The 26,059-nt window shown below is 36.8% G+C and overlaps 1 protein-coding gene across 2 annotated transcripts in view; it reads right to left on the bottom strand.

The window, feature by feature from the left end:
- LOC129789831 (transmembrane protein 132E) overlaps positions 1 to 26,059 on the bottom strand; it is an 81,444-nt gene that overhangs the window by 13,339 nt on the left and 42,046 nt on the right. Inside the window, exons 2-11 of one of the 2 annotated variants that reach the window (XM_055826888.1) lie at positions 21,490 to 21,773; positions 20,008 to 20,256; positions 19,300 to 19,485; positions 15,318 to 15,478; positions 13,760 to 13,933; positions 13,232 to 13,460; positions 13,010 to 13,153; positions 5,086 to 5,288; positions 3,625 to 4,185; positions 1,001 to 1,776 (exon numbers count right to left, since the gene is read on the bottom strand). In XM_055826888.1, coding sequence (XP_055682863.1) covers positions 1,001 to 1,776; positions 3,625 to 4,185; positions 5,086 to 5,288; positions 13,010 to 13,153; positions 13,232 to 13,460; positions 13,760 to 13,933; positions 15,318 to 15,478; positions 19,300 to 19,485; positions 20,008 to 20,256; positions 21,490 to 21,773 — 2,967 coding nt within the window. The remainder of the gene's footprint in view (positions 1 to 1,000; positions 1,777 to 3,624; positions 4,186 to 5,085; positions 5,289 to 13,009; positions 13,154 to 13,231; positions 13,461 to 13,759; positions 13,934 to 15,317; positions 15,479 to 19,299; positions 19,486 to 20,007; positions 20,257 to 21,489; positions 21,774 to 26,059) is intronic. The other variant, XM_055826889.1, reaches the window with a different exon arrangement.

The following is a 26,059-nucleotide window of genomic DNA, read 5'->3' as shown; positions in this document are numbered from 1 at the left end:
ACCTACGACATGTTGGACAGAGTTAATATCATTTAGTGGATTATAGATTGAATGTAAATTGATTTGAAGTGTCCGTAAGGAAGCTAGAGAGCTTATTTGCAAACTTGATGACTTTCTCAGCTCATATGGAATTAATTGAAAGTCAAAAATTAATTTAATAAAATTATCATTGTACAAGGTGGAACAAAAGTTAATGCATGTGTTTGATCGTCTACATCTTTTTACTGGGATAAGATATCTCAATACAAAAAGAAGCAAAATGTAGAAAAACTCAAAAATTTTCATTTGCTTCCAATTTGAAGTCGATATCTCAAAAATTGTGAGAGTTAGAACCAAAAATGTGAAAATGAACTTTTTCAGATTTTCACAATACTTCATTTACTGAATGTAATTGCTTTACTGATTAAAAGCTTTCCATTTATTGGGCCTTATTTAGCGACCAAGAAACCATTGAAGTTCGCTTGAAATCTTGAAATTTCAATACAAAACTTATAGATTTCAAAGGTTTCTTGGTCGCTGAATAAGGCTCATTGTTCTTATTTTTTCTTTGATTTTTTAAAAGGTTTCAGAGTTTTTAGGTAACCTTTTCTTAAGAATGAAATATCAATTCTTTTAAAGTTGTTAAGAATTATATCGATTATTAATTTTAGGGATATTTTTAAGGAAATCTTATTACTTTTTAATTTTTTTTATAAGTTTATCCTTCATTTATTATCTTAACTATTTTAGCAAATTTTGCCTTTTTCAAAATTTGTTTTAATTCTTTATTTATTTTGCAAATATTGAAATTTTTCCAAGGATTTTCAAGCTTTTTCATGAGCTTTCAAGAATTTTCCTTTAAAAAAATCAATAATTCGATACTAAAAAAAACTTTAGAAAACATTCAAAAGATCTGGAAAATTTTAATTCTTTTAATCATTTTCTCAACAAAAAAAAATCAAAAATAAAATCAATTTTCTTAATTTCTTTAGATTAAAGATTAATTTTCCAAAGAACTCACCATGAACGGAAGAACGATTAGCATCCTGACCAGTATTTGATTTATCCAGAGTTGAACGTCCAAGCCATACCCAGTCGTGTGCATTGGTTGTTGGTTCTCTTGGATGTCGTTGCTCTCGGATGATTCCAATACTCGACAGAGCTTTCATATTTGAATGGTCACTGTCGCTAACGGACTCAATGCTAACTGGTCGGAATTTGGAAGCATAAACCACGCAGGAAACAACAAAGATTGCAATGGCGAAGCAGAAAGCTGTCAGCAGGACGTACATCCCGATCTCCAAGGAAGTCATGTCGGCATGTGGTCGACTTTTGTGAGAAACATCCGGAGACCCAACGGCTGTTACAACGCCCCCACGGTGCTGCCTTGCCTGAACAGTCGGCTCGTGGGTGTTGTCATCCCTTAGGGGAATCCCAATGAGAATATCATTTAGATCCCCCATATCCCGGCCACCCTTTCTCTCACGCCCTGAAAATCCGTCATTTTGCACCGTATCCGGCCTTCCGGGGGAATCGGTCGAACTAAAGTCCACCTGCACCGTGGCAAGAGCTGTCGCCAAATGCCCCGGATTGACTTTTGAATTTTGTTTCGAGAGCGGCACATTCTTCCGCAGACGACACTCCTCCGACAGCAGTAGTGTGACCCGCAAAAGATCCCCACTACCCTCACCCACAGCAATCACGCGTGGGTGGTGTGATGCCAGCATCGGTGCAAAAGCCACAACTTCCGTATCCAGGCTTTCTACGAGGAGGAAGTAGTCATCCACAGACACGTCCCTGTGTTTTGCAAAGAGGTGAACACAAAAAAAAGATCAAAGTTAAGCTGCGGCACGAATATGCATTTGTGAGGCTGTATCGATTGAAATGGGCGAGGAGGCATCATAGTCATGGAAAAATGCACCACCAAACGTTTGAAGTAATAATCTCACGTCATGTTGGAAAAATTGATGGGGAAATGTGGCAAATTTGGGGCGTTTTGCACCAGAGTTGACATCAATTCAGATGTGAGATTTTTCATTTGAAATTCAGAACATAATTTGGGGGTAAATTGCGAGCTTTTAAGCTGTCGGAATTGATGGGAATTTCTGAATTGAATAAATAATTGTTTTTTTTATCTTTAAGTTTTAGAAAAATCTCTCAAAAAAGATTATAATGCAATCTTTTTTTCTAAAATAAATTGGACCTTAATTCTTCTTTTAAAATAAATAAAAAAAAATCTTACTCCTTTAATCGTAATCTCCTATCTAAAGAAATCTTTTAAGGAAAAATTTATTAACTCTGTTGCTAATCGATGCCTTCGGTCACAGCTTCCGATAGTTCTATATATAGCAAATCACTATATATACACGTGTTGGAAGGATTCACAGGATTATATGTGCAATTAAGCCATGAAAGCATCGAGGAAAGCATTTTTTCCCCGTAGAGAGAGTTTATTCCCTCATGAAAATGACTTTGAAAATAAACGATGTTCTACCGGAAAGTTTTTTCAACTCTTCAGGACAACATAAATTGAGTGGCATTGGGACAAAGTGTCTACCATTTAATTTAGTTCAATTGAGAGAGAAAATATCGGAGAAAGCATGAGAGTGAGGGAGTGTGTGATTCCCAAAAAACATGCAGAATGTCCACAACCTCGAAAATAATCATCTAACTTTTCACATAGACAAGTCACATTGAATCAGCACATAGTGTTCAAAATAATTCTCTGGGAAATTTGAATAGAGTGGATATACCCCCGAATCAATTCAATGGTGAATGAGGGAAAAAAGGGAAGGGAAGAAGGAAAAAAAAAAACGAGAAAATCTCTTCTCTATTTTGGGTATAGTAAAGAGGAGATTTTTCATGAGATGGGGTGGTGGTTGCTTTTGCACAATATCTCTCCTCCTCCATTCTCTGCCATTTAACATAAACCCCTCTTGTGTGTGTGTTGTGTACATAAGCAAACAAAAGAGAAAATAACATCATTATCTTCAAATATGCAAAAAAGTCAAGGAAAACATCAGAGAATGCTGTCGGGATTGTTTATAAGTTTACCCAAATGCTGCAGACAGCCATACGGTTTATTCTTTGTAAAGGATACGCCGCATTCGCCATGAAATATTAATGCTGGCTTTCTTGGGGCACATTAGATTTTTCCATGGAAAGGGGAAAGCTCTTGTAGGAAGATTTATTTAAATTTAGAGAGCTTTCGCATTGACCGAGACCGGAAGTTGGCAGCTTTTTGGGGGAAAGTTTAAGTTAATTGGACGGGTGGACGGTGTTTGTGCCATTTTGTAGAATAGTTTGATTTTTCTGCATACAAACTGGCTTTCCTCAGTTTGACCTACAATCTTGTTTTGCCCTCTCTCTTTACCCATTAAACTTTTCTTGTATAGTCTTCTCATTTAAAAGTTTTATCCAATTTAATGGGAAATCTTCAAAGTTTCCAAGGTATTTTAAACCGTTGGGAGCTTTAATTATTTTTTAACTGAAAATAAAGTCTTTCAAGCATTTAAAGGACGAATAAAATACAAAAATCTTTGCAGAAAAATTAAATCAATTCTCCAGATAGAATAAGAAACATTCTCTTATGGAATTCATTGAAGGGATTGAGGGTACTCGATAAAAAAAGAAAAGAAAACTCACCTGAGGGGTGTTCGTGCACCATCGGAGAACTCCAAATCAATATCGAGTAACCCTTCCTGGTATTGAGCTGTAAGACGTCGCGTTACAGACGTCTCCGCAATGTACCCATTGTCGATGGTACTGTCTGGAGCAATAGTCAACTGCAACCCAGACACCACCCGCACAACGAGGCGACTCAGTGTCACTTTGTCACTTCCCACACGAATCTCCTTGGCACCAATCACGCGTCCCGTGATTGGGGATAAAACCTGCACATCCGTCCGTCCCATGGCTCTTCCTTGCAGTGTCCTCCCCCGCAGTGTGGCAATTTTGGGATCTGCCACACGAAGGAGTGGCTGCACGAGATCCGTCACCCGTAGCCCAGTTCGTCGTGAAATGAGATAACTCACACGCCCAGAATCCTGATCTGTGGCCAGGAAGCGTGCGTACACCTCAACGGGGCTCTGCTGGTAGCGTGCACGACAGGTGGGCTTCTCACTGTTGACGCCATTCACGAAATCCTCCCCGTGGTGATTCCATCCGTAAGCACGTTTCTTCCGTCGCATTTTACCGCCACTGCTGCTGCGAAAAAGATATTTTCATCCACCACAGTCCTTTGGCATTGATCGATTGTGAAATGTTTGCAAGGCAAGACAAATATATGATGATAATGTACATTGTTTAACAAGCTTGAAAATTAATTTAAGAATTTGAAGAAGAAAAGCTTTAAGCAAAGTTTTAGGAATATTGTTCTTGCTCTTAATTGAAATTAACCGGAAGTTGAAATGCGGGGCTAAAGTCTGGTCAAAATAATAAGGATATGTTTGAACTGATCCATCGGTCTTTTGGCTGATAATTCCGGAAGGACTTTTGTCCTACATTTTTCCTTAATTCGTGGATTTTTGTCTCCTTCTTCAGGTATAAATTAACTGAGAAGTATTAGATTGTTCTCATTTAATTTGAGTACCTATTTTTAAAGGATGACAAAAGAGGATGCATTTTCATTTAAATGGACAATTTAATAAAATTGAATCACCCTAACAAAAAATTAGATCAATTTATATTTTATTTTCAAAAAAAAAAAATTTTAAAAAGCCTTTGAATTTTTAAAATGAAATATTTTAGAAAAAAAAACTCCCAATTGCGAGCTTTTTTTAAGCTCTAAATAAAATAAATAGAAATACCCTCAGGCAGTATTTTGTTCCAAATTGTGTTTTTCAGTCACCCGTACATACAGCTTGATACATTAATTTTTCCGCATTGAATTTATTCAATCAATATTTATTATTTTAAAGCAAATATTATAAGCACACCATTTGGTCCTTCTCTCTTCCCATAAAGCACACATATACAGGATATACACAGAAGTGTCTCCGTGGCAGGGAAACGCGTACAAATGGGATGGGGTTGCAAAAGAAGATTTACAAACAGGGTGATAGTTTTGCTTGCCTCGCACGTATATACCTCAATTGCACCACTCACCTGCTATAATCCTCGGGCACCTTCCACCCCTTTATTTGGGACAGACGAAAGTCTGCAACGAGCACCTCGAGCGGAAATTCCGGCATCCACACCGTGAAGCGTGCCCGACCAATATACGTTCCGTATTTCACAATGATTGATGCATTTGATGAACCCCGCACCTCAGACCCATCCACATACACTGAGCTACACGATGAGGAGACCTGCAAAACAATGGCCATATATAGTTTGTGAATTTAGAAGAAAAACGAATCAATTGAATTCCCCCCGCGTGGTCCCAACCCGAGCAAGAAGGAAGTTCGCCCCAAGAGAATGGGCTTCAATGCAATTTATGTCACCCAAACATAAATTAGAGCTGTTGCAGAAAGGAAATCCCCCCTTCTGTTCTCTATGCGAACTTCTGCGTTGCTCTTTATATTTTTTTTTCACTTTATTTAGGAATTTATGTCCTCAACCACTTGATTCGCCCTTTGCGGCGGCAGCATATGGAGGTATTTTTGCTGGGATTTGCATGCGCGTGCGAAAAGAGGCAACACAAGTGGGGTCATTTTTGCTGCAGAAAAGCGATAGGAGGAACCCCATAAATTTTACTCAATTTACCACACAAAGAGGAGAGATTTTTTTACTTATTAAAAGAGTTTTAATACTGGATTTGCTTTTGAATTGTCTGGAAAAATGGATTGATTAAAAATTAAATTGGAATTTTTTTTTCTTGGAAAATTTTCAGATTAATTTCTTATTGGAAATTTTATAGTTTCAATGGATTTTATTTATATATAGAAAACCTAGAAAACTATTAAGCTTACGAGACGCCTCTTTAAGAATTTCCAGCGACATTTTGATGAATTTTTCATATCATAAAAGCTCTTAAAGAACTTTTCAATGCTTTGTTTTCTAAGTAATGAGTAAATCGAATTTTCCTGCCGTATTCTCTTACATTTATAACAATTTAATCCATTAAAAATTCCATAAAATTAAATTATAAATCATACGGGAATAAATATCTGTAGAGATATCTACAATGAACATTATGTGTGTCATTTAATATCGTATCTCGCATTGCTGCAATCTGTTGCAGTGAATCTTGCAATGTGCTTTGCATTCGAATTTTATTAATTAATTCCCAAATTGTATTGGAAAATTATTCAGATGAGTGGCTCTCTATGAAAGTTTTTCATTAAAATATCCCCCCATTGTGAGGAAAATCATAAAATCTCTATATATTGAAGCATTTTCTTGACTTCTTTAAGCAATTCAGTTTATTGAAAAAGTTTCATAGAATTTGTACATTAAAATTTAATTTTATACACAATACATTCAAGTACACAGCTCCAGTTTTTTTTAAATTCATAAAAAAAATCACAAAATGTGATACATTTTGAGGAAATATAAAAGTTTTGTATATAGCAAAAAACTATATAGAACAGAATATTTTTTGATAAATCGCAATGTGAATGGCAAAAAAAAACTTCTCATATTGAAAACACTTTTTTGGTGTCCCTGGCGTGTATATAATAAAATGGATTGTATTTTCCCTTGACTCTCTCTCCCGGAAAACCCAGATTAATTTCCCTTTTGGCGTGAAAATCCCCCAACATGCACTTTTTGAGGGAGAGGTTTGTGTAACGAATTTTGGTTTCAGTTGCAGCGTGAGAAGTTTGTTTATTTCGACTCTCAATCCATATTGCCATCACCCATATCAAGTTGATGTTTCTCACAGAAGTGGATTTATATGGTTTAGGTGGGTGGGGGTTGGTGCAATTTAAATTCCACTATAAATGGAGAAAATTTATCTCTGTGCGGTAGATATTTTCCTAGTGCTTTTGGGGTTTATCAAAAAGCGAAGAAAATTGCACAGAGTCCTCAGTGGTGCTATTAACCTTATTTACAGAACAAGATTGAGACGAGGGTTTGCGGACTTTTCTTTTTATTTTCCTTTTTTCTTCCCCTTCTGTGTGTGGCAAAAGCCAATTCTGGAGTACTTGGAATCTCACCACACTTCTGATATATGGCAAGGATATGGAGTTGCGGAAAAGCGGTTTCGTCCTGTGTGCTCCACCGAGAAGAGAAAATATCTACTCTCCATGGGGGTCCTTCTTTCACAAATCCAAACCAGAGCTCAACGTGGACTGCGGGGAAGCAGAGAGGGGGGGGGGGTTCTTTTGGTCAGTCTCTCACACAGAGTTTTCCCCGGGAATTAATGTGAAAATTTTCCGAGGAAATTAATAAGTTTACATTCGTCGAAAGCTCTTTCGCTGCTCATATTTTATTCAATTAAGCACAGAAAGTGAGTCAAGAGTTTCCTCACACAGCTCGCTGAGCTATAGGGGAGGGGAGGTTGTGCATGAAAATTTTAGCAAAACGGGAAGAGATGCAGAGAACAAGAAAAGGACTTGCGAACACACTTCAGCATGGCTCATCCTGTGCTCCTTGCAACCCCGCGTTCAGCTCCTGCAACAACCCTCAAATCCCGTAAAAGCTTCCCACCCTCGTAAAAGCTTCAGAAGTGAATCCATTGATATTTTGTGCACCATAAGGCGAAAAACAAAAATAAAATGTAATATTAAACTTGTGTGTTTCCCCGCACATGCAAAATTTGCGGGAGAGACGCTCTGAGGCTTTCATTGCATATTGTGAAAAGTCTTTCCACTGCATGTTCCTTTTTCGCACCACATTCGCCTCTGCCACAAAGATAGAATGAAAAGTGGAATGGAATTAAAGGGAAAAGTTTTGTTGAAAGTTTTCAAATTGTATTTTAGTCCTGGGCATGGAATAAATAAGAAGAAAATTGGAAATAAGAGTGTTGTGTAGCAAAATGCTGAAGAAGCGACTCTCTCATACAACTATATCGTTGATGATACTATTGGTTTCATTCGCCAATTCACAATACAAGTTAAATTGTATGGAAGACAATGACCAAGTTATGGGAATAAGCCGAGGGGTTTACCACAAAATCATCGCATGAAGAAAATCATTTTGGGAAACTTTGAATCTCTTTTCAATCTATTTTTTGAGAAACATTTTAAACATTACGAACTTTAGGTAAATTTTACAAACTTTTCCATTTACAAGTGAGAGCTTTTAACCCCTCGCCCCCATGCAAAGCTCCTCCTTGTGAAAATTACCCGTCACATCTCAATTGGCAGTGTATTGTGTTTCCAAATCATTAGTTTGACTTCTCCTGGCAATCGATTTATTGGGAAAAAGCATCAGGCAAACACTTCTCCCACGCCACCCTTTGCAAAATTCTCTTTTATGTGGCAAGCCCCAAGAGGAAAGGAAAATGCGCTGTGTGAAAGAAAAATCTCTTCTTGCCCCCAAAAGGCGTCGAAAAGAATAGACGAGAAAAAAATCCTCAATATTTTCCGATTACATTTGTGTGTGATTTCATGGAAGGTGGATGGGGTGGGTGGGCTGTTTGCCTCGTGCGCTAGGCTTAACTCCCCACATATAATGGCGTTCACCCCCTGATTTCACCCACACATTTTCTTTCACTTTCACCCCCCATGCTCACATTTTACACACGAAAAGAAGCGTGAGGCGGTATGGAAAATGACCAGCCTTGGATATGAGAATAAAGAAGAGGAAAAAAAAGTTGTATTTGTGTATTTTGGGTCATCGATTTCGTTTATTTGCTTATTTTTCATGAAAATGCGTCTTTCCTATTGATTTTCCCTCCTTTGCTGTTTGTTGGCATTGTCAAAAGCACACCAAAGCTCTCTCCTCTCCAAAGCTTTGTGCCACTGTTGGTGGGCCAATCTAATGCGGAAATTCACCTATTTGGATCATTTGACAAATGTGTATAGTGCGAACTCCCCGGTAAAATGATACGGAGGGTACCACCCCCTCCAGAGCACCCCAGCTGAGATGTCAGAAACAATAAAAATTGCAGAAATTTCCTTTCATGTGTGTGTGTGTGTGAAAAGCACACACAGAGGGAGATTTTTTTATTCTTATTTTTCACAGATTCATTGAATTGAAATGGGGAAATTGTTGTGAAAAGAATCCACACGATACCTCGACGTGTCCTCTAAATGTGATAGAAATTCTATCCCAGGGAAAAAGAGAAGCGACCTGCCACATTGATATAGAAAGAGAACAAACCACTGTAGAAGCACTTTTGAAAATTTGTTCATTTTCTCACACTTTGTGCCCTATCTCGTCTCCATTTCTCTTTGCAGCACACTCGCTCTACTATTCCATTTCACACCTATAGACACGAAGAGCCCCTCAACGGTCTCCCGCCCTGCCCCCTCGTACCTCTCCCCCGCGAGTCCACAAAAACATGGAAGAAATTTTGTTATTTAGTAGAATTTTGTGCTGCAGCAGAATCTCTTTTTTTCCTCACTTTTCTGCATGAGAGATACATATCCCATTGCATTTCCTCTCCATGCGAAGCTTTTTTGTTTCTCCTCATTCAACCATCTACGCCCCTCTCTTGCCATGACAGGAGAAGAGATTAAAATCCAATGCGGGAAATAATTTATTATCATCCCCAGGTAAAAGAGAAAAACATATTCATGTTTAAAATGATACAGTCTTTAGGAAAAAAAAGGTGTCTCTACCTCACTGAATGATGTGAAGCAGCACATCAGTCAATAAATTCATCAGGATTTCATGTTGGATGACATGCAGGGTGGTGGATGGATCCACACCTTCCCCAGCTCTTTTCGTAGCTCACATCGCAGGTGTATGCATTTTGCACCGTGTCAGAGAGAGGAATTTACACCGATTTACGTGATGATCTCGCGCGATAATGTAAATTTCACCCGGCGTCTCCATCGAGAGCTTTTGCACATCGTTCTTTATACATTATCCCCGCGCGCACACACACATGCTTCATGCAAAAACCCAATTTGACACTTCATCTTAAAACACTATACGCGAAGCTCTAAATAAACTATATGAGATGAATAAATTTGCAATATGAGATCTTAATATATAAAGCTGAAAATGTTTGTTTGTCTGTCTGTGGCACATGAACTCCTCCGAAACGGCTGGGCCGATCTTGATGAAATTTGGTAGGGGGGTAGAGGGGGTCAATACGAATTGCAAGCGCTATATGGGATTCCGCCCCAACCCCCCTTTATAGCGCCCCCACAGAAAAATTGATTTTTTCCCATTTTCTACCTGCTGAAGGGTCAGATAACGGGATTTTTTTATTTTTAGAATTTTTCGGGGTACCGTATTATTCATCCCCCCACTAATATACGCCCCCCTTTTACAGCTTAAAATGGAGTTAGCTCACACGTGATTGGGGGCTCGGGTTGACTAGTGTTTTATAAGCTTCTAAAGCTTAGTGCTTAGTACAGTATAAAAGGTTTGTTCTCTACAAGAGATGGGGCGAATTTATTCGTTCCTTTTTAGAGTCACGTTTAGGATGTGTTATTAACTCTTTTTGAGAGTTTAAAAAGGAGGATTTTTAAGTGATTTCTATCTCTAAAATGTGTTTATTGGTCTGGAATTTAAAGATCTTTCTTTTGCTTGAAATCTTTGTTGAATTTCACGTCAATTTATGGCTATTTTTCATAGAAAATTATGGCAAAAATATTTGAAAATAATTATTTTTCAACTAAAGATTTTCCAGTTAAAGATACAAAGAGCTGTCCAAAAAATAAATTAAAATGTTTCAGCAATGAAATAATATTTTTAATTAAGAATAAAAAATTGCTTATAAACAGAACTTAATTTAAGAGAGTCTCACATAAAAAAAGCTCACTGTAATTCTAGAAAGCTCGCCAAAAAATAATGCGATTGAAATCTTATTGCAATTTCTCATTTTCCATGCAAAATCTTCATTTTCAAGCCATCATAAACAGAAGTAAATTGAGAAAGTTATTTTAATTAAATACGAGATATTGTTAAATTTAGTATATAGTATAAATAAAATACGTTGTTGTTTGAAACTTTTACGTGATTAGTTTGGTATTGTTTTGCCAACAACTAAATCCCAATGAATGTATACGATGTGTATGCTTATTAAAATAGCAAACTTAGAAGCTAATTTTCACAAATTTAATGACTTGATTACGTCACTATTATGTAGTTGATAATTTTCTAACGCATTGTCATTTGTAATTTGAAATAAAACATTATTCAAATTTAATTTATGATTTGAAAACATTTATGATTTGCAATTTTTAAATGTAATTAATTATAATAATTACTATCAAATGAGGTGATTTGCTTTTATTTAATTAATAATTGATAGAGCTTTGTTGGTAAGCTATATAGAAAAGAATTTATTTTTAGCCAAAATAAAATTCATGGATAAATATATTTTATTTACAATTCCTTTAAAAAAGAAACTTTAACGCAAAATGACAAAAAAAGTAATTCAATCATTTCTAACTTAAATTTCTCTTAAAGCTTTCCCAACTACGTTGCAATATATACTACAATACATACATATGTATATGGAAAAAGCTCTCGCTTTTGGGGGGAAAACTTTCTTATATGAAGATAATTGCTGGTAAATATTCTTCTTAAGCACTTTTCAGGAGTTTACTCATCAATATTGGATACCTTACTGTGTGGAAATATTAAACTTTCTCTCTTTAGTACATTTTTTTGTACCTTTTTGCATTTTCCATCAAAAACTTTTTGCTTCACACAATACATAATTAATTATTCATTCACTATCGCTTCCGCCGAAAGTCACTGCGCAAAACTTTTTCATACAAATATAAAATCCATCAAATTATGTTATCGATTTTGCAATTTTCTAAGCACACGATGGGAGAAATGTTTGTATTTTTTTGGGGAACGCCCTGGGTGAATGGGACAAACAATATGGCATATTCTCTCTGTTCTTTGTACAAAATGAAACTTCCCTTTCCGTTCATGAGAGAATCGCAATTCCATTAATATGACAGAATTTAATTATGGACGTGAAAATAAGGAAATTGATCATCAAATTGGCTCCATAAACCAATTGGGTATCCTTTTGTAACATGGCAGACTCTCGGATGTGCATTAGAATGTGTGTGTGTACCTCAGGAAGGGAAAGGCTTTGAGACTAAAAGCCATTTTCCCTTCCACACACACCTCTCCCGCAGCCATTTTCAACCCCGAGAATTTTGTTATAGAGCGGAAAACGGGGCGATGTGGGAGGGTATTTTCTTGAAAATTTAACGCCTCACCATTCAGGGCGAAGGGTACACCTCGTTGGATGGTGGATGAAAAAGCGGCAAAATTAAAGCGTAAAATATAATTTTTAGGGTATTCCCAAGAGGTGATGACAACACGGAGATCCCATACCTCGTTTTCACATGCTCTGCCTTGTGCTTTGCAATAAACAGGGATGTTTTGTTAGTTAGAGTGTGAGGGGAGAGGCCAAAATACCCGAGAATTGAGAGTGGAGGTTGGAGGATTTGAAGAACAAAGAAACCCCCACAAAGGAAAGGTTTTAGAATGATGAAAAGCAATAAGAGTGGCATGAATGGTACAAAAAATGAGGAGAAAAAAAACTAAAGCTCTGAGCTTTTGGGAACACCAAAGCCTTATGAGGTTTGCAAAGTTGTGGGAATTTTAGTTGCAGCGAGATTTTCATTGTTAATAGAGAATTTTTTTTTGTTAATTTTCCCAAAGAATAGAATTAAGGAAAATAACTAAAATCCTCTTGAGAGGGAGAACACAAAAGGAGTATCAGATGAATTACCCTCAATCTTTGCAACTAAATAAAGTCAAGAAGACTCTTATCCGGGAAAATTCTCATTCTCCACATTCAAATTTTCCACCATTTTCACCCTTTTAAATCTTCCCCATTCTATTAGGCAAACTCCTTGCAAGTCTCGTGTGAAAATTTGTGGCACACGATGCTGGTTGCCACTTTCACAGTTTTGTGTATGAGAGAGCACATGTATACGACAATGGGAAAATGGAGGAGATAGTGTGGAGTTTTGGGGGAAAATTTATTCCTTACCTTGATAACGCTCTCATCATCTGCGTGACATGAACTCTGCAATGTGACGTCAGCAACTTTTCCCGCTTGTGAGACAATAAAAACTTTCATTGCCTGCGAAACTTGTCTCCCAGTTAGAACAGCTGTGTTCATTACTTCCCAATTCTGCTGGTGGAGAGAGATTATCGTATTAGGAAGAGGGTTTTTGGGGGGAGGAATTTAGGGCGGGTGTTCTCATGTTACCTTAGAGATTGGAAGGACAGCTTGAATGTCGTCCTTTTGAATTTCCAATTTAGCCACCAACTTTCGTCGCATCTCCTCTCCTGGAACACTCCCAATACTCTCCATAGAGGAATCCCGCATCTTTGGCCCATCGTGCACGTAGCTCACCGACCACACAATCCTTCCACCATCCCAGTGCTCCTTTGTGTCGTTAGCCACCTCCAGAAGCCACGAGAACACCTCCACGATCCTATTTTGGCGGGAAAAGGGCATTGTACACACACAGCCAGCAGTGCAAAGTTTCTCATGATTCCCTTGTGCAAATTAACCCCTTGACTGCCTTACCATAAGTCAATTAACCACTCTCCCATGTAAATTGGTCCAGATAGGGGGTAGCCAAAACCCACACCGGAAGTGAAAGTTTAACCAAAAGGTTTTTGGCAGTTACTACCCCACACCCCCTGCCCCAACATAAAAGCACAGGGGTGGTTTTTGCAAAAAGATAAACAGGAGAAAAGTAATGAGGGGGACGGGAGGTTGTGTAATTACTTGTTTAAATTGCTGCTATCGCCATTCTTGCCATTGCTGTCTGGGTCCTGGTCCTTCCGGAAGGCCGTAACACGTGCCACCGTGTGCTTTGGATTTTCCTTCTCAAGCGATATATTCCACTCGTCTGAGGATGCCGTTGCGCCCAAGATTCGCATTCCTGCCTTCACACGAGCCCTGGTTTAAAGTGCCATAAAGAAGACATTTAATTGAAATTCCCACGTGGACATTTGCAAAGGACATTCTCTGTGTTTGACTTTTAATTGGATGAAAATTAAATGGGTTAAGGATTCAAAAATTCATTTTTCTCTTCTATTTCTCTCGAGGTTCTCTCCTTTAGTGAATTTTCGGGATTTTTATTTATTTAAAGTCTTGGTGGTATTTTTATAAATTTTTTTTATCCTTTTAATAGTCTTTTAATTAAATGAGGAAAATGGAGAAAAAAAATGTCCCACATAAAACGTGTAAAGTACCCTTAATCGATTTTTAAATTAAATTCAGTGTCATTTTTATTAAAATTGAAATTTTCATTGAGGGACCATCAATTCCAATTTTAGTTGTATATGAATATTTAATAGTCTCCGCAACGACATGAATGAAAAGCAATTAATTTTTCTTTTACACCTCTAATGTGGTATGAAATGATTTTTTATTGTGCCAAAATGGGTATCCCTAATTGGATTGATAAGGGTGGGAATATTTTCAATTTGGAGGATTTACTTAATCATTTAAAAGAATCTCAAAAGATCTTCTGCAATAGATAACAGAATTTTTTTTTTTTTAAATCTACGATAATTTTCAAAGCTTTTGACTACTTTAAAGCTTTCATCAGGGGCTTTAAAGCATAAAATAATTGCACAAATTCATTCTTTAATCAATAAAATAATTTCAAGCAATTAAATTAAATAAAATTGGTGTTGGCCACGAAGTAGAACACCAACTAATTCCTTGCCCACAATTCGTATTGTCCGTCGCTTTATAAGCATTAATATAAAATGAAATTACACAGCTCTATTCTGGCAATACCATCGTGTTCTAAAGTAGGTTGACATTTTAAATTTTAGAGACAACATAAAAATAAACCATCTTCCACCGAGAATGTGAAATAATAAAACGAATAAAACATAAAAAGGCCAATATCTTAAATTTCTTCCACACACTATCTTTTCATCACTTCCCAAAAGGGATTCTCACATCTCAACCTGGCCTGAAGAAAATTGGATTCTATACCCCTGAAAGGTGCTGGAGAAATCTAATAAGCCCAAGGATACGTAGACGCTAATCGAACGGGATAATTCCATATATGGCTGAGCGACATTCTTACATGGAGAAGAAAGTTCGTGGAGGTAAAGAAAATCGTTGGGAAGGAAAACACTAAATGTACATACATAAAAAAGGGAAAAAGGAGGAGAAGGGAAGGAAAAAATGTCAAGTAAGCTGTGAGAGAAGAGGGAAAAGTTGAAATGGAAGGATTAGGGATGAAATATGCGGAATCCTCTTCAAATATTCATCGACAGAATGGAAATCCTTCGGTAATCTCTTCATCAACCACTTTTCTCACCTCACGATAAACACGGCGACATTCTGGTCCGGTTGCGATTGCAGGAAGACGGGCACGTGGATCTTTGACATGGGATATAGTGGCTGATGGGGTACAAGCATTGTTAGTGTCTCATCAGCACGGAGTTCCTTGTAGGCTGCCAAAGCAGGAACTAAGGGGACCTGCAAACATCAAAACAGAGAGAGAATATGAGATAAAATGCTTTAGTCGTATTTAGCTAAGAGTGCAGCTTGCACAGGAGTCCGATATGAAAATTTAATCCATCTGCCTTAATTGCAGGGAGAACCCTTCACAATGTATATACAAAGCTGCTTCTAAAAGCTCAAAAAGCTCTCTGGGATTTTCTCGTTACATTTTCCCCAGGCAGAGAGTGAGAAGAAAATTGTAATTTAGTTATTAACCACACTCACATGCACATAAAGGAATAACAGAGTGAGTCGTAAATTTTATCCTTGTATTATTTCAAACACACCCCACACCTCATTCAAAAAAAAGAGGGTCTGCTGTTTGAAAAAATACCCCAACCCTTTCCACGAGGGGATTGGGATGTTGTAATTATGGAAAATATAATTTTTATCGCGTTGGATCATCACTGAAAGCCAAAAGCTCATTTCGTGGTGAATTTTATCAGCTTTAGCGACACCCCGAAAAAATTAAAAATTCGACCAAATTATATTTTTAAAGTTACCCCCTCATTATTGTTGAAAGTTTTCACTGGAAAAAAGCTCACCGTGTGTTTAAATAAAAGCAAAATTTTGTATTCATTCAAACCATTTCCCAATAAAATTTAATTGCCAATTATTTTGTGTGTGGAAGTGCATGCAGAGCAATGGAATACCTACATTGTGAGAGGTTATTGGGAGGTGAAATATTTGTAGGAATTCCCTATCACACTCCCCTCTCCCCAATACACACTGTCACATATGTATTCAGGTATGCAGAATTTTCCACCCACATGATGTGAAAATCTCTTGATGTTTATAAAATATTTTATTTTACTTCAGTTTATTGAAAATAAAATAAATTTTTTTTTCCATTTGATGTTCATTACATTGGCACATTTTTTAATGAATTTACAACCTAGAAAAAAGGTACAATTTTTCCGGGGATGCACAAATGTAATTAAGAGATAAAATAGTGAAATGGGATGATGGCGCAAAAAAATTAAAACGCAGTAAAAAATTCTTTTATATTGAAAACTCTTGTGGTTTTTAATGAGTGGTGGACTATGCATTGGTACTAATTTTTATTTTATTACACTATGGGAAAATAGTAATTAATTTTCACGGGAATCGTGAGGGAATTTTAATTAAAAATTTTATTTGATATTAATTAATGCCATTGAGTCATATTTTATAAATATAAATACACAAAATTGACGGTAAAAAGATTAAGAGAATTCACATAAAAAATTTACGTGAATTAAATTTGGAATTTCGAGGCAATTTTGTGAATTAACAAAGTTTGATGAAGGTAATTCAAAAAAAAGCGAAACGTCGCTATATAGCAGTTAAGCTTTTAAAAATGAAATAATTTGAAGAGCTTTATCTAAGAATTTAATATAAAGAAAATTGTATACAAAAAGCACTAAAGATTTTCATATTTTCTCTCATATTTTCAAAAATTTATTTTAAATAAAAGGCTTTGAGAGTCTCCTACAAAATTGAGGAACTCACTCAAAGTGTAGCTATTTATTATACCAAAAAAGCTGTCCTTTGAAAGTTGATACTTTTAGTTTAAAAGCTTTTAATTGCTTTTTTGCTAGCAACTTTCTTCTTTTTCATCTCTGAAAATTTAATTGCGTTTTATAAATAAAATAATAATGAGAAAATCCTGACAACTTTCTAGCAAATCCCATATTCATTCATCATCCCCCATTAGTAGTTTTTGCTATATGAAAAAGACTATCGAGTAACCTTCCTGGCGTTATTTAAATATAATCATTGCGCTTCATTGTGGGTGGTTAATAGAAACAAGAAAATGGGAGAAAGAAACATTTTAATAATGATTTTCCTTCAATGCCACAATTGCTCTCAATTCCGAAACACATAGAGCTTCCGCGGATAAAAATAAATAATTCCAATAGCCAGGTTGGAAATGTTTTTAAATGTTTCTTTTTCATTTCCTTCTCTTGTTTTACTTTTTCTTCCATGTACATTTCGCCAACAATGCAACTAAATAAATGGTGGTATAAAGAAAATGAGAGTAGTAACACTTGCAAGGGAGAGGAGAGCTGATGGCTCTCAGTGCGAAAGGAAAATTGCGAATTTGTATTATTCAGAGCAAATATGAAGTCTGGATAATTTAAATTTGAATTTTCTTTTCTCCTGCCATGTTTTTTTTTTACAACGTCTTCCTGTGTGCCCTCATTTCAATAATTCAGAAAGGAATTACAATCAGATTTGCTTCCGTGAAGCATAACATATCAAAAGGAGCAAGAAAAAAAGGGAATATTTTTTTTAAGGAGAAATGCTAATTTTATTCCTATGACTGCGACTTTACGGTTGAATCAGCCATGGAAATTTTGTGTATACATATATACTTCCGGGTATAGGTATATAATTTGTGCGGGGAGAAAATAAAATGAAAATTGCATAAATTGCTTTTACATGCGAAAAAACCACAAATTCATCCTCAAATGAGATTAATTTTCAAAAATATAAACAAATTGAGGTTTATTTTGGGGAAAAAAATGATTTATATACAGAAAAGTTGATTAAAATTAAAATACGAATAAACTGATTAAAGTATTGTAAATAGAGTTGTTCAGTGTTGGATTTGTAGTAGCAGTGAGGAGTTTAGTTTATTTTAGCATGTATATTTAGCAAGATACACAGACGCAGAAATTATTTACTCTGCTGTGGAATTATTTACCAACGTGGGAATTGATGGAAAGGAGTTTTAAATTGAAACATAGAATTATGCTATTTTTCAATTTTCTGATAGAAATAATTCTTTTTTTCCTTTGAAAAATTATTTTTTTTAATTTTATTTTAGTAACCATTTGGAGGGAAATAAAGCATTTTGACGCTACCAGCGACGTTCTGCTTTACCTAAAAGCTTCATTTAACTCTCTTTTACGTTTAATTAGCCCAAAATTTATCTGTTTGAGACATTTTGAGAATATTTGCTTGTAGAAGAATTAATAATTGCATGTGTTTGTGTATATAATCTGCATATCCCCAAATAATGTTGTTTATAATGTACAAATTTCATCTGCATTTGGCGAATTAAATAGTTTCTGCCATGCGTAAACACTTTGGGGAGAGAGAGAGCATTCCATACAATTTGCCTCAAAGTTTATTTATCTTGATTTACATTGGCACGTATTGGATGTCTCAAAATGTAACATATATACAAATATAGGCAAAATGTAATGAAACTTGTGGCTTGGAAATCGCACAGTCGTAAATATCTTCCCGCATACATAAAATTTTACATTCTCCCTCTTTTGGAAAAGTCCCATTTGAGAGGGAGCTTTTTATTGCTCGATCCGCCCCTTTTGTTGCCAAAAAATAAGAGATTTTTCACTGATAAGAACTTCCTTTTTGACAAATCGATTTTCTTATATATGCAAAAGAGATCTCATACAAATTTTATAATTCCCCAAAAATCATTTCAGGAGCTCTTCAAATGCTCGCCCTTCTCCTCAAAGAGTACTTGTTGCGGTTGGGAAAACTTCCCCAAATACTAAAAAGCCCCATATTCTCCTAGCTTTACCCCATTCATAGAAAATTTATTAATATACACGTCCCTTTTGACCCAAAAGATAAATTATTCCTACGTGATTATTGCTTATTTGCATCAATATCCACCCACACGGTTCCCCATTCAAGTCTCCCCATCCCATTCATCCCCTGTATACGCAGCATGGGGCTAATTGAGAGTTCACACAAGTGCTCAAGCAATTATTTTTCATGGCACAATATTCATATTTATGCAGACGGAGAGGCAATAAGCCACGAGGCGCCTTTGTACTTACTTGAGCGAATGGTGTTAATGGTTGGATTTGTACTTTTGGTTCGCACTGCTCTGGATTCCTAGTGGGTGGCTCGAAGACGCTGTAGGACACTTGAACCAGTCTCTGTGGTACTTTTGGCGGAATAGAACCACGACCATCCTTGTCCGGTGGTGGAAGTGGGGGCCACCAACTTGATGGTACGACGACCTTTAAAGAAAAACAAAATTATTCTTCTAAGAAATGTTTCTTAATTAATTTTCTTGGTTTTCTATTAAAAAATCTCTTTGAAAATAATTTTATAATTTTTTTTGATAAAATATTAACCCTTTAAGGTTTTTTGACTCATACGCTGACCCAAACGTGAAACATTTTATTTTTTCAATTATTTATGAATGTAATTGTTTTTCCATGTTACAAATGCAACAAATTCACGCATAAGGGGTCAAAGAAGACGTTCTGAGTGAGAAAAGTCCTCTAAAAAAATTCATAGAATAAAAATCGCGATAAAAGAGCGCATGTTTCAATGTTTATATGTTTCACATTGGACGTTAAAGGGTTAAGAAAGCATCAAAGCTAAAATGGACCTAATGAAGAGGAGTTTATTAAATTATTTTATTGAAAGATTTTTAATTTACTTTAAAAATGTTTTATAGCTTTCATATGATTTTTTTTCGAGAAAAATTATTAAAAAAAAAAATAGATTTTCTAAAAAATGGGAATAATACCAACCTCAGCCACGCAGACTCCGTCCTCTCCTTCTGGCATACATCGCCCTTTTAGGGGTACCCTGGCCCCCATGGCGACATGGAGGAGTACACAGATCTTCTGACGCTGCACATGTCCCCCTGGATCGGCACCCGCGTGGAAGAGGACTCGCAGCACGGGCGAGTCGCGTGGAATTGAGGTGCGCACCAGGTGGGCTGATATGTCTAGGTGAATGTTGGACTGCTGCAGGTCCATGAGCGCCGCAGTAGCATTCTGCAAAACACAACAACAAAAAATCATCAAAGATAAACAGAAACAGCAACACAAACTACGCAGAAATGCAAATATTGCTCTTGACGTGAAATACAATACCAAACAGGAAACCACCTCCCAGGGGGATTCCCATTGAGGAGAAAATTTATCAGCACCTGGCCAGAACGGGTGGCCACCACTTTGGGGAAAAGTTTGCAAAAGAAAAATTGCAATTCCAGACACACACTCTTTTTTTTGGCCTTCCACCCACCCAATGCTGTGTAATGTACTTTTCAACTCGTTTTGGATGATTTCTCGGTGATCTTGCAAATTGTGTGCAGCACTTCCTGGCGCCCACCCAAAAAAAATCTCCTGGAGAAAATTTATAAGAACACTCGGGGAGTAGCTCAAGATGGCTTTCAACTTCTCTCTTCTACACAGTGTACTTCTTGAGTGACTTTTGATTGAATTTATACTTGAAACTTACATCGGGGAAAAAAAGAGAAACTCCTACAAATCTCACCTGCTGCTGTTCTTTGGGAGAATTTTCGTGGAATTTAGGAGGAATGGTGAGACAGTCTGTTTGAGAATTGAGAGATAGGAATTGATTTTCTTACCAGGAATTTTATTCTTTGATATCTTTCAATATCTTGATGATTCAATAGAATTTTGCAATATGTCTCCGAAAAAATCCACTCTAGCCCACCCCAACATACCTCAATCACGCCCGCAAGTCAATTTGCAAATGCTACAGAGTTCCCAACAATTGAAATTTGCATTTAAAATCCTCCGTTTGAAATGCATGTAAATAATTAAAATAAATAGACCACACGCTCCTCTCTGTGTGAGGTGGGTCTTAACCGATGAAACTGATACATTTTAATTACCATGTCGCTGGCAAAACAATCCCAAATTGCTCAACTTGAGGGAATAAATTGTGCCAAGGCACACCGAATGTAAAAGATTGCCCTCGAGATCGATTTGGATCTATGTGTGTAGGGCGGTGGTGTGGGTTATATAGCAACTCCCGGCGGAAACTTGCTCAAAAATATTTAATTTCCGCCCACCATATGGATGAAAAATGACTTGCACACAGAGCTCCCAAAAAAAGCTAGTAGTATGAGGCATTTAGTGGTGAATTTTCCGGGTAAAATTGCAAATGAACCAAGAGAGGATTGGCTAAAGGAGCAGCCGGTAGGACGAAAATAAAAAATATATAATAAAACCTTCAAGGGATGAATTTAGGGTATGTACCTGCATGTGCTCGGGTTGAGCCTCCACGACATCTGGTACAATGTACCGCGCCGGGACGGTCTGCTTGGTGGAGAAGGGTCCATAGCTGGCGCGAATGGAGACGGGCTGTGTAGTTTGCACAACCGTAAATCGATCCACGGAGAGAATGGATTCCTGGGTGCCTTTGGTGCGGCTGCCGGATTGATGTGAAGTGGCGATCTCGGACGCTGGTTGGCGGGGCGTGTGCTTCAGGAAGAAGCCACTGTCTGGTGTTTCAAAGTGTACCTCCACAGCACCAGCAAGACCTGCAAGAAAGAGAAGAGACCATGAGTGCTGTTGTACATTTTTTGGCGCGCGCGTGCACAGAGTATGAGGAAGAGGAAAAAGCCATATCGCATTATTCATTTTTCGATTTTATCGTGTGCCCAGGTGCAGCTACACCGCCTCACGATGCTGTACCCAACCATTTTTACCTCCACTCCACTGCCTTTTACACGAAATCTCACATATATAAATTCTCACCACGATAGCACGTTAAAGGAGGTGAAAAAAAAAATATGAATTGGGTCAAATGAATTTAATTCTCATGGTTGGTGTGGCATTTTTATGACTATATTCTTTCTTTCCTCCTTTACGGAGCAGCATCCTCTATCAACAGAGTTGCGCGCTCGTTGGACGCTACAAGTCGTCAATAGTGAGTAATTAAGGAGCTTTTATCTCTGCACATTTTACAACTCCTCCTAAATCCCAATATCCCATCTCGAGTGCGGGGATATTAACGCCGTACTCACGAACAAAAATCCATTTATAGTCCGACAATTGAGTGCTTTTCTCCCGTCTTTATTGTCAATAATCTGTCGTGGAGGAATAATTAAACATTCAAGAGGAATTGGAAAAATCTCCTAATGCCCCGGTAGTATCTTTCCTCCTAAAAAGGGGCTCATCAGCGCCTCAATTAAATTACCTTTTTATCGCATTTTTTATTGAAGGCAAAGAGATGGTTCGTTTGCTTCTTTCTTCAATTTTTGGGTAAGTTTCTTTACCTAAATCTGAATTTATTATGTAGGATTACGTTTACCATTTATTCAAAATTGCTTAATTTATTAAGATCGATCAAGTGGTTTGTTGTTTATAGGCTCAGAAATAGATGAATGCAAAATCTAATATTTTATTTTAAAATGTTTAAAGATATAGCCTAGGAAATATATAATTTTCACGATAAAAAGAAGTGATTTTCCGACGTGTAGAGACAATAATAATTTTTCGGGTTTTTCGTCGGTTAAATGGGGGTTCTCTCCCAGAAAAACTCACGTTTTCCAGAGCTTTCGGCTTCTTTCTGTAGTCATTGAAGAAGGCTCCGAACGAAGCCGAAAGCTCTAGAAAACGTAAGTTTTTCTGGGTGAGAACCCCCATTTAACCAATGAAAAACCCGGAAAATTATATTTTCACGATAGTTTGCTATTTTAGTTAGTTTTCTTAATTTAGAAGAACTTTAAATTTTTTTTCAAAAAAAGAAAAAAAGATGAAGAAACAATAAAAATTATTTAAAAAAAAACTTCATTAACTTTCTATTTAAAATAGTTCCATTTAATAAGATTAAATGTATTTAATGCATTCAATAATCACAACGCAATATGTTCTTAAGTCGAAATCAGTAGTACATTAGAATTAGATTTGTTCAAAATCGTGAATTAAGCCTCAATGACTTTAGTTATTCATAAAAATTGAAAAAAATTGCTGTGTAAATTCACTTAAAAAAATTAGCAACATCTCAATAAATTCCACAAATCAACTCTTGGAAATTTGATTCATATTTCCAATTACTTATAAGCCCCTTATCATCCTCTTTATACGCAAAAAAATACCGCGCTCGTGACATAACAAACAATTTATGTATTTTTTTCTTAATCTATGTAGACGCGGTAGAAGAAACATTTTGACTATTGAATTGTTGGTTGTCATGACTTGCGAAAATAATCGCTACGATGGAGGAGAAATCCTCCAGCAATGGGTATCAACAACAACAGCAACAAAAATGTGCGCCATATAGATTTGTATTCAAATGATTTTGATTGTCAACAAGAGGAAAAGGCGCATTGTAAAATGTGCCAGAGCAATTTATTTATTGAATAAATTCATGGGCAAACCTCCAAAAGGCGCGCAACATAATTGATTTTTGCCCGTTAGAAATTCATAATGCTAAAGCATAAAAATGCCTCACGGGGCAAATGGAGAGAAAATACATCTGCGTGGAATATTTTTCATCTTCTTCGGGTAAGAATAGCAATTTTATTGCAAAGTATATCTACCTACTCTCTCTTGGGTAAAAAGGAGATCATTTTGATCACCTTGAGCCAATATATTAAATTTAATCCTCGAATGGTAGCTCAAAGAATCTCTCAAGAGGAGGTGGTATATGTTTTTTTTTAAACTTCTTCTGTGCAAGAAATTGCTTCGGGGTGTTAGGTGAAAACACACATAGGTATAGAGAGAAAAAATACTGAGCTGCAGAATCAATTGAAGAGGTCATTTAATGGTAGGAGGAAGGACACCTGGAGAAGATGCAAATGGTGCAGAAGAGAGAAACAAAAAAAAATGAAACACCTCTGGGGAAATGAGATTTCTGAATGTGATTGGAATGGTGGTGAACGCATAAAAGCAAAATGAGGTTGATTTGGATTCAAACACCGTTCAAGAAGCTATTTAGTATTTGACGATAAGGCACCTCCGTAAAATCCCATTTATTTTGTGTATTTCACCTCACAAATTCCTATTAATCGGACGATTTATTTTATTCGTGCGCCAAAGAGATACGTTTCACATTTATTTTCAAGCTGCTTTATACGTTTGAACCCAAAATGAAATGCATTTCACCGGAGAAATGCATTAAATCAGGAAAATTTTCCATCTTGAGGCACTCTTAAAATTTGAAAGATGGAAATGTTCTTCAATGTTATAAATAAATCATTGGGAATTTTGAGATGTTAAACTTTGACATGCGTGGGTGTTGAGGTTTTCTGAGGGCGTCCTTTGAGCAATATGGAGTCTTAGATCTTTGCTGAAAGGAACAAAACGAACGTGGATGCAAATTTGTCTAATTGGAACTCAAAATAATTAATTTGGATTCAAAAATATCTTATTTTGACGAAACTTTTGCCTAAAGTGGACGCTATTTTCATCTAATCTTGTCAAAAAGTAATAGCTATCACATAGCCAAATATTGGATGTGATATCCCCAAGAATAATGACAATTTAGCAAATAAATTTCTCAGCAGAAATGCTCCATTTTTTTTTCAAACTTCTTGCAACTTTTTAATCCACTTTTGTGACATTTTCCATCATAGCGCCTTTAAATTTTCCCACCATGGGGCTATTTTTCATCCCGCAGCAAGCAAATGAGGAAGAAAATAAGGAAAAGCACGGAGACATTCAAAGAAAACGCACTGTAAATTGAGCTGAAGGAGCACCATAGAAAAAAAACTCCCAAAGAGATGAGACATTTCTTGGAGATCTTCTCATGACTTTCACAATATTTTCCTCAACTTGATGGCACTTTCTCGGAGGGAATTGTGGCAGAAGAAATATAAATTACAACGAACCGCAAAGGAAGCTCAATGTGTTTTTCCACAACCTCCCCCATTGAGGTTCACAATGTAGAACCCGGGAGAAAATGGCTTTTGAGAACGACGAGGTGGGGTTTGTGGGTGGAAGCTATTTAGTTAGTTCCGGTATCTGAATACATTGTATAAAGTTAATAATTCTGCCAGTGATTCAATGACTTGTGATTCTGCACAACGTCATGCTATTCATGGTAGCGCATTAATTAATGGTGCTGGTACTGCTGATTAAAAGGACTCGTTTACAATGTGTGTGTGTGCGAGGAAGTTTTCAAGAATTTTCTCCCATTACAACTTTGAATGTCAATTACCACCCCTCCTCACATTCATGCTGAAGCCATTAGGAAGCCTCCCATGCCGCACATACCCCATACACGGGCTAAAACATTAAAACTAATATGTAAATTTATGCTGGTACTCTCCAGATGAAATCTCTCGCAATAATTTGCTAAATTACCCATCCTTTTATCACCACATCTCGTCGCTGAAAAATCCCGCAGCATTATCCCCTTGCGGATTAGCCGCAATGAGCTGCCACCAGACAAACCACCAACATCAAATCCATCACAGCTGCAGTGAAGATAAGATCAGATGAATGTCTTCAATTTATATTATGAAAGAAATTCTACGTTGTACATCACATAAGAACAAACCAAACATCATTTCCATACACAGCTTGAGCCAGCTTGAGCACAGAACGTCATCCATGATGACCACGATGCATGACTGAGTGTGAAATTTCACGCTATAAGTCGATGAGACGTGATTGGGTCAGGCGGTCATGCATGCGAGTAGCCATCCAATTCCATATACAACATGCAGAAGGTTAATTTTTCTCTCACCCCAAACCAACATCATCTGACACCGTGTTGCAAGTATATCTCAATGCAACCTTTCTCATTCGTTAAATTCAAAAGTCTTCTCGCACACTGTATTGGGTACTCTTTGATGGGATTCCGTGGAGGTGATAATCC

This window comes from Lutzomyia longipalpis, chromosome 2 (genome assembly GCF_024334085.1).
Source record: "Lutzomyia longipalpis isolate SR_M1_2022 chromosome 2, ASM2433408v1".
NCBI lineage: Eukaryota > Metazoa > Arthropoda > Insecta > Diptera > Psychodidae > Lutzomyia > Lutzomyia longipalpis.
This window is presented reverse-complemented; position numbering and strand designations above follow the sequence as displayed.